Here is an 11,783-nt window from a genome sequence, read left to right as displayed (position 1 = left end):
AAAAAAAAAAAAAAAAAAAAAATAGAACAGCTTTGTGTCTTTACTGTTGTGGTGATTACTGTACCTTCACATGTGACAACAGAGCATAGAATTATACACAATTGTAGCAACATTAAGGTGCTGGTTTTCCTATTGCACTATAACATGTAACCTTCGGGGAGACTGGGTTAAAGCCAGTACTGTAGTACTACTTCCGGTACTATTTTAGCAAGTTCCCATGACTCTAAAGTTATTTCAAAATAGTTTTTTTTTTAAGATGCAAAAGGGATACACTAGAGATTGATGTATCTGACTACATAAAAATGTAAAACAGAACAACTTTATTAAGGAATAACCACACATACATTAAAAGAAACTGGAAAAATTACTATCATTATATAAGGCTAATTTTCTTAATACATACAGTACCTGTAAATTATTAAGAAAAAGATTATCAAATCAATAGAAAAATGAACAAAGGAAGTAAACAGTCAATTCAGAGAAAAATATAAATGACTCTTAAAAATGAAAATCTCACTGTTTACTTCAAATAAGATACAAATTAAAATCACCAGAAATAAGGCACAGCTTTTGCGGACCAGGCTGGCAACATCACAGAACTCTGCTAAGGAGGAGAGTCCCACAGGGAGCCACAGAACTGTGGGAGAGGGAGGCTGTCACGTGACACAGGCCCCAGCTCTGCACACGGATGGAGCCAGAAGCAGAAAAGCTGACAGGCTGCTGGGCTTGCAGCTGCTTCACAAATAAATGAAAGCATTTGTGGCCAGGTTTATGCTTTCTACCAAGATGACTACATGTCTGGGATTTAGTAGAACGGGTGCTTTTCTAGAAGTTGTTATGAAATCTTTCAAAGCTGCAGTTGGTAAAGATTCATCTGATGAAGAGGTGCCTCAGCAACTGAATCAACTGAATTCATTTCATCAAGAAGGGATGTGATGAAATATGTGAGAAACAGACAAGATGAGATCAGGCAGGATCCATTAGAAGCAGGTGCTTTTTCCCTTACACAGCTATAAGATTTTGAGCGGCAGTTAAAGATGCACTTCTAGTGACAAGACTGCTGCTATGTTACAAATGTATCTAGATGGAAAAGAAAATGAACTAAAACAATATTCTGTTAAAATCAGTAAAGAGCTGCGCAGAAAAAGCTAAGAAGGAGGTCCTACAGTTACAGTAGCAACAGGTAATGAATGCCCACCTTATCAGATTCTGCTGCTACAACTGATATGGTAGAGTGGATACTGTGTTTAGAAACCCTGTGATATACTGACTGTTCCACCAGCTTGAAAAAAGGCAACAGAGTTGAGACTACAAAGATAAAAATCTATCAACTCCCATGAAGAACAGGAAACTACACAAAATGATAGAAGATACTTAAACTGAAAGATGAAAATGCTATGGTAGTAGAATATTTTCATGATTGCTTCCTTTATCAAATATTTGAGAAATCTTCACAGTTTTATTGAAAGCTCAAAAGTAGATTTGAAAGTAAACAGACAACCAGGCATGGTGACACACCTGTAATCCCAGAACTCAGGAGGCTGAGGCAGGACAATCACCACTAGTTCAAGGCCAATGTGGGCTACATAGTGAATTCAAGGCCAGCCTGAATGAGAGTGAAATCTTGTCTCAAAAAAAAAACACAAACAGACAAAGCACAAATATATGTGAATATTGCTTAAAGAATTATGTGAATAGCAAAAATATGTATTATGGATATAATTAATTTGAAATATTTTTCAATCTTCTAAAAAGAATGTATAAGCTGCACATATAACTCAGGAGATTCTATATCTTTCTTATACTTCTAAGGAAAGGTTATAAAATATAAAGTTTCTTAGAGCAAAGCTCTTACCAGACATCAACAAGAAATATTCTATGTTAGTGGTAGTGAACCTACAGCATGCGGGCTGCAGCAGGCTGTTTGCTACTGAAAGCTCTAAAAGGTTTACCATCACTATGTGAACAATTTTGAGTCTATGAATTCTAGAAACTAAAATCTAGGACATGGACAGTAGAAAGAACATTGTTTCTTCTACATGTCCATGTCTGATTGGGATGAAAAGAGAAAAAGAATAGATGCATGACAAGGGATGCTCTGATAAAAAGAATAGATGTCATAGTGTAGTATTTATATTATTATCACGTAGGACTATATCTGGGTCCATTTTTTGTTATAAATATTGTTATTTCAAGGTAATACAAGTAGATATTAAAAATGTTTTTTAAAAAGTCTTCTATGAAAAAAGCAAAATTTCATAACAAATTAATTAAAGAATAACATTAGTTAATATACTGTGTACCATAATCTTAAAAGAATGGCCAAAATGTTAGAGTATAAATCATAGACAAAAAAGACTCTTAGAAAAAAGCAATAGACAATAGCACAAAATTTTCTTTTCAATGAACCAAGAGGACCTAGCGGTATAAATGAAACAAATTAGTATATATACTGAAATACTTTCGAAACCACAGAATATATAGTTTGGGGAATTATTAGAACTTCTCCCTACTTCCTATTTCTCTATCTTCTGTTTTTCATGTTTTCTTTATCATTTAATAGAAACTATGTACAATAAATTTTTGCTATATTTTACATAAGACAGCCACCACAGAAATTCACGTAGATTAGAAGGAAGATAGATGGTTAAGGAGGGTCCAGTCCTGTGGGATATTTTCTCAGAGCATTAAAGTCAGAGTTGAGTTGGGGAAAAGGGTTCAGACTGCCAGATTAAGTGGAAGTTAAAAAAAAAAGCTAAAATGCAGGCCTTTGGTTAGATTACCAGACACTGGGACCACCATTTCAAAGGCACCATTATTAAACACAGCCCCCATCTAGTCATCTATTTGGATTCTTACCTGTGACTTAGGAAATGCCTTTCCACAGATGTCTTTCCCATTAGGCAAAGTCTCAAACATTCATTCACTCCTGGACATGGGAATGACATCTCCTCCTTTCCCACAATAGGAAGAAACCCACAACTTTTGGACACCACTGACCCAATATCCTCAATTTTAGTCCTTGTTTCCCCTTTCACTTTCTCACACCATAGAAACAACATGGCACTCAAATGTGTGTCTGATTTATTTGACTTAAGAGTATGGTCTCAAGGTGCATCCATTCAGTTATAAATGTCTGAAGCTCATCGTTTTTTATGGCAGAGTAGTATTCCACTGTATAAAAAAAATCATAAGCCAGGTGTAGTGGCACAAGACTACAATCCTAGCACTCGGGAGGCAGAGACAGGAGGATCGCAATGAGTTTGAGACCAGCCTGGGCTATACAGTGAGTTCCAGGTCAGTTTCAACTACACAGTGAGACCCTGTCTCAAAAAACAAAACAAAAACAAAAACAAAAACACATCTTCTTTATCCAGTCATTGGTTGATGGGCATTGGGGCTGTTTCCAAGATTTAGCTATTACAAATTGTGCTGCTATAAACATGGGTGTGCATATATCACTGTGGTATGATGCTCTTAATTCTTTTGGGAAGATACCAAGAAGAGGAATAGCTGGGTCAAATGGAACACTAGTTTTACTTTTTTTGAGAAATCTCCACACTGATTTCCACAGTGGCTGTGCCATATGAATTTTTAGTAATGAATTTAACATGCGTGGATCTTAACAATTTATTGGAAAACTAAGAATTTTCAACCTCAACTAACTTTAAAACAAGCATTCTGAAGCAATGAAAATGCCTTGCTTCGAGGAAATGATCCTACAGATCAACACACATTTGTGAAGTGCAACCAGGCATAAGTTTACAAATAAGTTATGCATCAGTGTAAGGCAGCTTTATATACTGAATAGACACATTTCAAAAGACATCACTTGGTGAAAAACGATGGATACTGTATATGAGAAGGTAAATATGTATTCAATACTTTTTCAGAGAATCTTCATATATGCTTCTGTATGTGCATATCCGTCTGTAAGGATACATGCAAAACTGATACCCTGGTTTATATTTGGCAAGGGCCAGGGAAGAGCTGGAGGACAGAGGTTGGAGAAACACCTATTCCTCTACACCGCCTGGTACTTTGTAAAATTTCTACTATACATGTGTTCTACCTACTTTTGAAACTATTTTAGTTGTCTAGAAGATTGACTTAATCCAAAAGAACAATGAATTTCTAAAAGCACTGATGCACATTTAACTCGCTACAGGTGAGGTATGGAGTCCAGATCATAGGGAGCACATATCCTATTTGATTGTTCTTTGGATTATTTATCATGGAATATTGCATTCATTTCTCAACCCTACATTTTTAAAGAGGGTCTCAAGAGCAAATCTCCCAAAGGATAGAGACCAAGACAGCGAGTAGCCTAACAATTAATTCATGATTTTAGGAAAAATGGAAGGAGTGGCAGAAAGGAATGGAGAAGGGAGAAGTAAGAGATGTGAAGGAAAGGAGTCCTCACAGTATCTGACCCTGGGGTCTTTGGGCGTTTAGGAGCAGGAATGCAAGAAAGTTCTCTTTCTTCTGATAAAAGCCATTCAAAGAATAAAGAGAAATTCTGATTAACCAAACAACTGGGTCTAAAGGGTAAATATGAAAACTGGAAAACAATCCCTAGGAAGAAAATTTACAGCAAGCAGATCAGTATAGCCCAAAAGCCCCAGAGCATGGAAAAGCTTCTTATTGGTCAATAAGGATATCTCTGCCTCTGTTGAAGCTGCAGACAGCTGCTCTGGAGAAATTTCCACTCGGTCTTTTCTCTTATCAGAACGTCGCAGGATGATGACAGAATGAATATGAACAATTCTGACGGTGTCAACCTAAAGGAAAATCCACAGAAATCATTACTTCTGTCTCTTGCCAACAACACTTCTTACATCATTATAGGATTGTATTTCGCTAGAGTACCAGGTTAAAGATTTCATCTTAGAAAACTGACATTTTGTGTATAAATAATGAAATGTTTCAAATGAAAGAAATTGAAACAAAAATATAAAAGTATTTAGATCAAGGAACAACTTTTTGAATGTTTCATAATTATTCAGTTAACAACTGTGCAAGACACTGTCACACAAAGGAAATAAATCAGTGCTGACAAAGTGTTTAATACAATAATGATAAAATTAAGGAGCAATCATACATGAAACTATGCTAATAATGTAACAAATCAATGCGAGGGAGTTCACAGGAAAGGGATCATTTAAATTAGACAAAAAACCTTCATAGAAAAGATAGGCAAGTGTATCTATTCCTTCATAGAAAAGATAGGTAAGTGTATCTATTCCTTGATTGGTCTAGGTGTGTATTTGTGCTCACAGAATTTCTACAGGTACGCCAAATGAGTATATATGCTAGTCAAGTATGAATGAAGAATTTGAGAGACAAACTGGCTGCCAAATGATTTAGACACACAGCTTAAGGTGTAACAGCAAATGTTAACTCAAAGAAGGAAGGTTGGAGTGAGAATGTAGAAGATATCTAGTAACAAGATGTGATTTGCGGGATGAACTGGAAGGAAATTATTTCAGATAACCTATACATGAAATAATGATAAAGCACTGGATTAAGCAGATGGTAGAGACAAAAGAAACAGATATGAGACCCATTAAGAAGGAAGAATCAAGATTTGGTGGCTTACGAACCATGGGTGACACGGGACAGAATCGTTAATGATGACTCTCAAGTTTAAAGGCTCGGATTAGGTGGAACAAAGGAGGCAGATCTAAGTTTAGAAATAAATGGTCAGAAGATAGAGAGATGAGCTCATTATCAGATGAGTTGATCTGAGGTGAGAGGAAGTACGCTATGGCCATGATTAACAGGCAGGCAGGTGGGGGAATCAATAAAATTTTATGAGTGAACAAAAAAGGTGGGAGAAAGAGAGCAGAGGCCTGAATCAAAAGGGGTGCCCATATTTTTGATAGGCTAGAAAAGGGAATAGGTAGAAAGACAGAAAAGGCAAAACTAGAACAGTGTAATAGTGAAGAGTTTCAGGGGAAAGGATGGGTTTGCACAATGAGACAATGAAGGGACAAGAATGAAAACCTAAGAATCTTCTGAAGTAAGCTACAGAGCCACACCGTGTAACACAAGAGCCATTAGGCACATGTGGCTACTGAGCGCCGGGAATTTCAGATGCATCACAAGCAAGGGATGTGATCAAAACCTATGATAAATGTTTAGAAATTTTTTTTTCTAAAAAATGTATTCCAGTAAAAGACATATTTGCCATGAATCCCCCTCAAAATACTCCCTCTTGCTTCAAACATACTGATCCATTAGTTCTTGCCACTTTCTGAAGCAGTTCCGGAAGTCCTCTTTCCTGGGTATCATAACTTGCACTGTCATGGCGGCCTCCACGTCCTGAATTATTACAAAATATTTACCTTTCATGGTCATTTTGGGAAGAGGCCAAAGTCACAAGGTGCCAGATGCAATGAGTAAGGGTGGTGAGGACATACCATCAGATTTTTACTTGACAAAAATCGCCATAAATGGTTGATCGACAAGGGGTATATAAAATAGGGTGAATGTTTAAATAAGTTCTTTTCAAATCTAAACATTCATCATATTTTTTATCACCCTTTGTGCTCTACCACTGAGCCCAAGATTGTATTTCTAATGGACAAAGATTTTATCTATCTTCAGCATTCTCCTGTGAATAGATAAGCAAAGATTTTATTTATTTTTATATTCAGTTTGCAATTTTAATCTTTTCAAACAAGAAAGCTATCTAACCAGTTCAGCTTTTCAATTTCTAATACTGTAGAGATTTAATGAAATCACAGAACTGTTTTTCAAAAGAAGGGAACCTTTGCTACTAAATTCTGACTATTTTTATAATCAAATTTCCACTTTGTATAATAAACAAAAAGCTGTCAAGTGATGTCCTGTTGCAAAGCATGTATGAGTATCTTCACATAAATGTCTGGCATTATTCGGCTGCTTGAGGTTCCCTGGACACCACACCTTTTCGCCTCTTGTCCCTTCGGCCTACAAGGTGCTTCCCAGCCCCTTTTTTTTTCACACGGTGGACTCTTTCCTAGCCTTTAAATTTCCCCATCATCCTGTCAAAACTAATCATTTTCTTCTACATATGATTTCTTTTATAATATCCACTCACTTATAACTGTTAGAATACATACTGTGTTCTACTTATTTCACACAATTTTCTCCTGTACTAAAATGTAGGCCCCTTAAGAGCAGGGACTTTGTTTTCTTTATATTTTTATTGCCAGCACCCAGTACAATGTCCAACAGGCAATAAAAACTTAATAAATAAAATCAAAAACGGGATAGAAAGATGCATAGCTTTTCAAGGAAAGACAAATGGCTTCCTTTTCAATTGAAACAATGAAAGCCCAAAGAAAGTGAGATGCTAAGAGAATATCTGGCAACCAAGAATTCTATATTGAAATAATATACCCTTCAAAAGTTAAGGTAAATTAAGGCAAAATAAAGAGATTTTCAGATGCACAATGGAGGAAATTCATTATCAGCACAGAAATACTAGAAAGAGTCGTCCGTCCTGTCGTGTGTCGTTGTGTTCCCCCCCACCCATACTAGGGACTGAACTCAGGACCTTGCACTTGCTAGGCAGGTGCGGCACCACTGAGCTACATCCCTATCCCTTAGAGAGTTCTTTAGGCAAAAGGAAAATCCCAAAAATGAAGAAAGGAGTGACAAGCACCACTGAGATTAAGTCTTTGGGTAAATACAATGAATATTAACTGCATAAAACTTAACAGTGTCCTGTGAGGCTTAAAATAGCCATACAATTAAAATGTATGTCAACAATAATCCAAAAGGTGAGAGGGAATAAACGAAAACAAAATGTTGTAAAGTTCCAGTATAGATGGTCCCCAACTTCATCACAGTGTAAAAGCAGTATGTATTCAGCAGAAACTATACTTTGAAGTTTGATCTTTTCACAGATTAGTGACATATGATATGTGATATGATACTCTCACAATCTTGGGTAGGAGCAGTGAGCTGCAGTTCAGTTTTCCATGTGGTCGTGAAGGGAAATAACCAATATTTTACAAAATATTCGCTCTACTCTCCCAATATTATTAAATCCACTGGGTTTATTGGGACATAACCAAATTGTAAGTTGAAGAGCATCTGTATTTTTGAGGAAATGGTAAATATAGTCATTTGTGTCACACTGTAATAAATCAAGAATTCATACTATAATATGTAGGATAGCCCAGGATTTAGCTCAGAGGTGCTGTCACCTGCCTCGCAAGTGCAAGGCCCTGCGTTCAATATCAGGTACCGAAACAAAACAAACAAACAAACAAACAAACAAAAATCAATTTAACATTATACTTTTGGGCCAGGGATTTAGCTCAGTGGTTCCACTGCCTGCCTCGAAATCACAAGGTCCCAAGTTCAATCACAGTACCCCCCCAAAAAGAACAACAACAAAAATGTAGGATAGCCACTAAAAGGACAATAAAAGATTGTTATAGCTAATGGAGACTTGAAGTAAAATTAATAAAACATATTTGATTAATCCAAAAGAAGGCGAGAAATGAAAAGTAATATAAAACAAAAAAGTAGGTCAAGTAGAAAGCAAAATGAAGGCAACTGTAACTAATATATATTAGTAGTTACATTAAATGCAACTGAAGTAAATACTCCAATTAAAAAGATTATGAGCCGGGCATGGTGGAGCACACCTGTAATCCCAGCAATCGGGAGGCTGAGGCAGGAGGATTGCTGTGAGTTCGAGACCAGCCTGGGCTACATAGTGAGTTCCAGGTCAGTCTCAACTACATAGTGAGACCCTGCCTCAAAAAACCAGAAAAAAAAGATCATGAAACTATTATTAAAATGATTAGATATAATTGAGATATATTTTAAATATTAGTACATAGGCTAAAAACAAAAGGATAAAAAATACCATACCCACACTAACTAAAAAGCTAATGTTGCTCAACTCATGAAGTTTAATATCTAATTTAGACAATACAAATTTATATAAAATTCAAGATGAGGATATAAACTCTTGAAAAAATTATATCATTACACTGCAGAATATATGCTAGCAGTTCATGCCCAGGGTAGTAGTAAACTATCTCTATTTCTCCCCCCCACATACATTAGAGGTTTTAGTGCCTAAAAGGAATGACGTTTAATGTATACACAGAGGAGGAAGAGTTCATAAACAATATGGGGGAAAGGAGAGAAATAAAAGAAGCACAACCTAACAAAACAAACAAAAACCCAGGGAAGTTTGGAGTTTCAGAGAGAAAGAGAAGCACCAAGAAAAAATACACTCGGCACAGCAATGAGGAAGCGGCTGGAGAGGTAGGAGTAGAAACCAGATCTCAGTGGATGTGACTGGGGAAGGTGAAGAAATTATTTTAGTCTGTGCTTCTACAAAGTCTGGCTATGAAAGGAAGTGTTTAAGAATGGTGGCCATAGGAAGACACAGAATTTAGAAGTCGCTTTTCTTTCCTTTCTGAAAATGAGAATAATTTAATCATAGTCTGCACATCCTAAGAGAAGAATATAAGGTCTCTGAATAAGCTGCAGCTTTGATAGGAAGAGACCTTTTCTGATATGGGAAGAAAAGTTGCTAAGAAGTCTGTATAAAAGGATAAGTAAATGGAGTTGTTGTCTAAGAGCCTGGAGGAAGGGAATGATGCAATTCATTTTTATTGCATTTTACAAAGGTATTTGTGATATATTGGGAGAAAAATTCACCAGGATTATACCTCAATTAGGCCAATGCATGCCAAAAAACTTAGGCTAGAAGTGCAGACAGGAGAAAAGCCAAAGTAGTCTAAGAATTATGCTATTATGGATAGTTTGTGTGCAAGAGAAGGGCTACATGAGCAGCTGCTGAGACTCAGGATAAAGAGGTGACAACACAGCGAACCAGATGCCAAAGCCTCGAGGAAAGCAAGAGAAGGTCAGAAAAAGACAATGACGGATGGAGAAGAGAGTGGTACTGACAGTGGTTACTCATTTTGATCAAGCAGACAAACTGTTTAAAAAAACAGAAAATTAGATCCCATTTCTAGTGGGTAAATTTCTCTTCTGATTTTATTGGAAAGGAAACCCTACCCAGCCACAGACGGGGTTGATAATCTGGCTGAGGTCATCAGAGTAGAAACCCCTCCCCAGCTGCAAAGTTGCCATCATGCAGAATTCCAGCACACATACCTTTTCAGCAACTGTACGCATTTCAGTTCCAGTATATGCAAATTTGTAATCACTCCTATTGGGGATAAATTAGGAGGGAAAGGGAGCTTGGCTTTGGAATAGGAAAAGGCGTTAAAGCAAAATAACCTGATTAACAGTTTTTGTAATGTAAATTTAGCAGAAACAAAAGAGGAGGAAAAGTGCACTGAGGCTAGAGCTGCTAGACAGGACTTCTGGGCTTTACAGAGGTCTGTTGAAAAATATAGTAAGCTATGCTTTGAAATTTAAGTAAAAGCTACCCCAGAGGCTTACCCTCAAGCCTTCAAGCTACTAGGGATCTCTGAGATCACAAAAGGCCCATCAAGGGAGAAGGCAGAAAGCCACTGTTTAGATAGAGGAGTGGATCGAGGGGGGTGCGCTCTGAATGTATACATTATCTGCCACAATGAAAATTATCTGAATGACATTTCAGGAGAGACAGAACATAAAACACATCAAGCAAGAAAGTGAAAAATAATAGCACTAAATGAAAAACATATTGGTAGTCTTTTCAACATTCTGCCTTTATTTCTGTCAATGAAATTCTATTTCTAAGAGCCTTAACAGGTTCTCTTATGGTCATGTTACCGCTTAATCATATTTTTCACATAAGGTCCTATATAGCTCAAGTGAAATTCCTCCTACTAAAAAGTAAGGCAGAAATAAACCTTCAGGGTTGGGGTGGAACTCAAACTGTAGACCTGAGGGTGTTCTGAAGTCACATTGGTAATTTAACACGGAATCCATACATAACGCTACCAAACGTCATAGTTTTGAGTTAACAATGATTTAGAAATCACAAGATATGAGTAAATAAATACAATCTTACCTTGTATCGTCATTCAACTAGAGTGGGAAGGAACAGAAAACATTATTGATCACATCACGCTTATATGACGACGGGAATGCAGATTATACAAAAATTAGGTCATATGTTCATTGACACCGGAATTAAAGATGAGAGAATTTTTATATTGTGAATAGCTACATTGTAGTTCCTCATCCACTTTGGTCCCTCTGCAACGCAACTCAGTGGAAACTTTCGTGTCCATGAAACCCTTGTCTCAGGATCTCTGCTAAACTTTAAAACGTTTTATGGCCATCTCTGCTTCCCTAGAGCGAGGCGGGAGGGTCTAACCCTACTTCCCGGCTTCCTCATACCTCAATGTCCTCATTCTACCACAAATGCTTTCCACCCTGACTGGTACTTTTGCGCAGTAGGGTGGTAACCTCAGCAGAAAAGCTCTCCGTGGGTTTATGCAGATTGCTGGAGGCATGCGAGAGACAAGCGAGGGTCTGGGGGCCAGAGGAAAGGGCCCCGCAAAAAAGACATCCAGAGAATGTGCAAGGATCGGGGTCGGAGGTTCTCGTGGCCTCCCAGCCGCCCCAGAAACCACTGGGGACGGCTCAGCAGACTTTCAGCCAGGCTGACCTACTCACCTCCCCTATACACAGCCCCATCACCTCCTCCTTTTCTGTGCTCAGAGCATGGTTGAGACAAACTAGGAAAGCGTCAGACTCCAGATGAACCGCCTGCACCGCCTGCACCGCCTGCACCGCCATCTTGCTCCGACCCTGCTCACGTCCTTCTAGGGCCCACTCCGGCCTGACCAACCGGGTACTCCGGC

At 37.7% G+C, this 11,783-nt stretch overlaps 1 protein-coding gene across 3 annotated transcripts in view; it reads right to left on the bottom strand.

The window, feature by feature from the left end:
• Nucleotides 1-11,777, bottom strand: part of Brcc3 (BRCA1/BRCA2-containing complex subunit 3) — a 68,808-nt gene extending 57,031 nt beyond the window's left edge. For 2 of the 3 annotated variants that reach the window (XM_010625178.1, XM_010625180.2), the window contains exons 1-4: nucleotides 11,596-11,777; nucleotides 10,985-11,001; nucleotides 10,138-10,192; nucleotides 4,662-4,781 (exon numbers count right to left, since the gene is read on the bottom strand). In XM_010625178.1, coding sequence (XP_010623480.1) covers nucleotides 4,662-4,781; nucleotides 10,138-10,192; nucleotides 10,985-11,001; nucleotides 11,596-11,718 — 315 coding nt within the window. In that variant the 5' untranslated portion in view covers nucleotides 11,719-11,777. The remainder of the gene's footprint in view (nucleotides 1-4,661; nucleotides 4,782-10,137; nucleotides 10,193-10,984; nucleotides 11,002-11,595) is intronic. The other variant, XM_010625179.1, reaches the window with a different exon arrangement.
• Between the last annotated feature and the right edge of the window lie 6 nt (nucleotides 11,778-11,783).

This window comes from Fukomys damarensis, unplaced genomic scaffold (genome assembly GCF_012274545.1).
Source record: "Fukomys damarensis isolate Sample0158 unplaced genomic scaffold, DMR_v1.0_HiC HiC_scaffold_39, whole genome shotgun sequence".
Lineage (NCBI taxonomy): Eukaryota > Metazoa > Chordata > Mammalia > Rodentia > Bathyergidae > Fukomys > Fukomys damarensis.
Note: the sequence above shows the minus strand (reverse complement) of the source record. Positions and strands in the feature narration are given on the sequence as shown.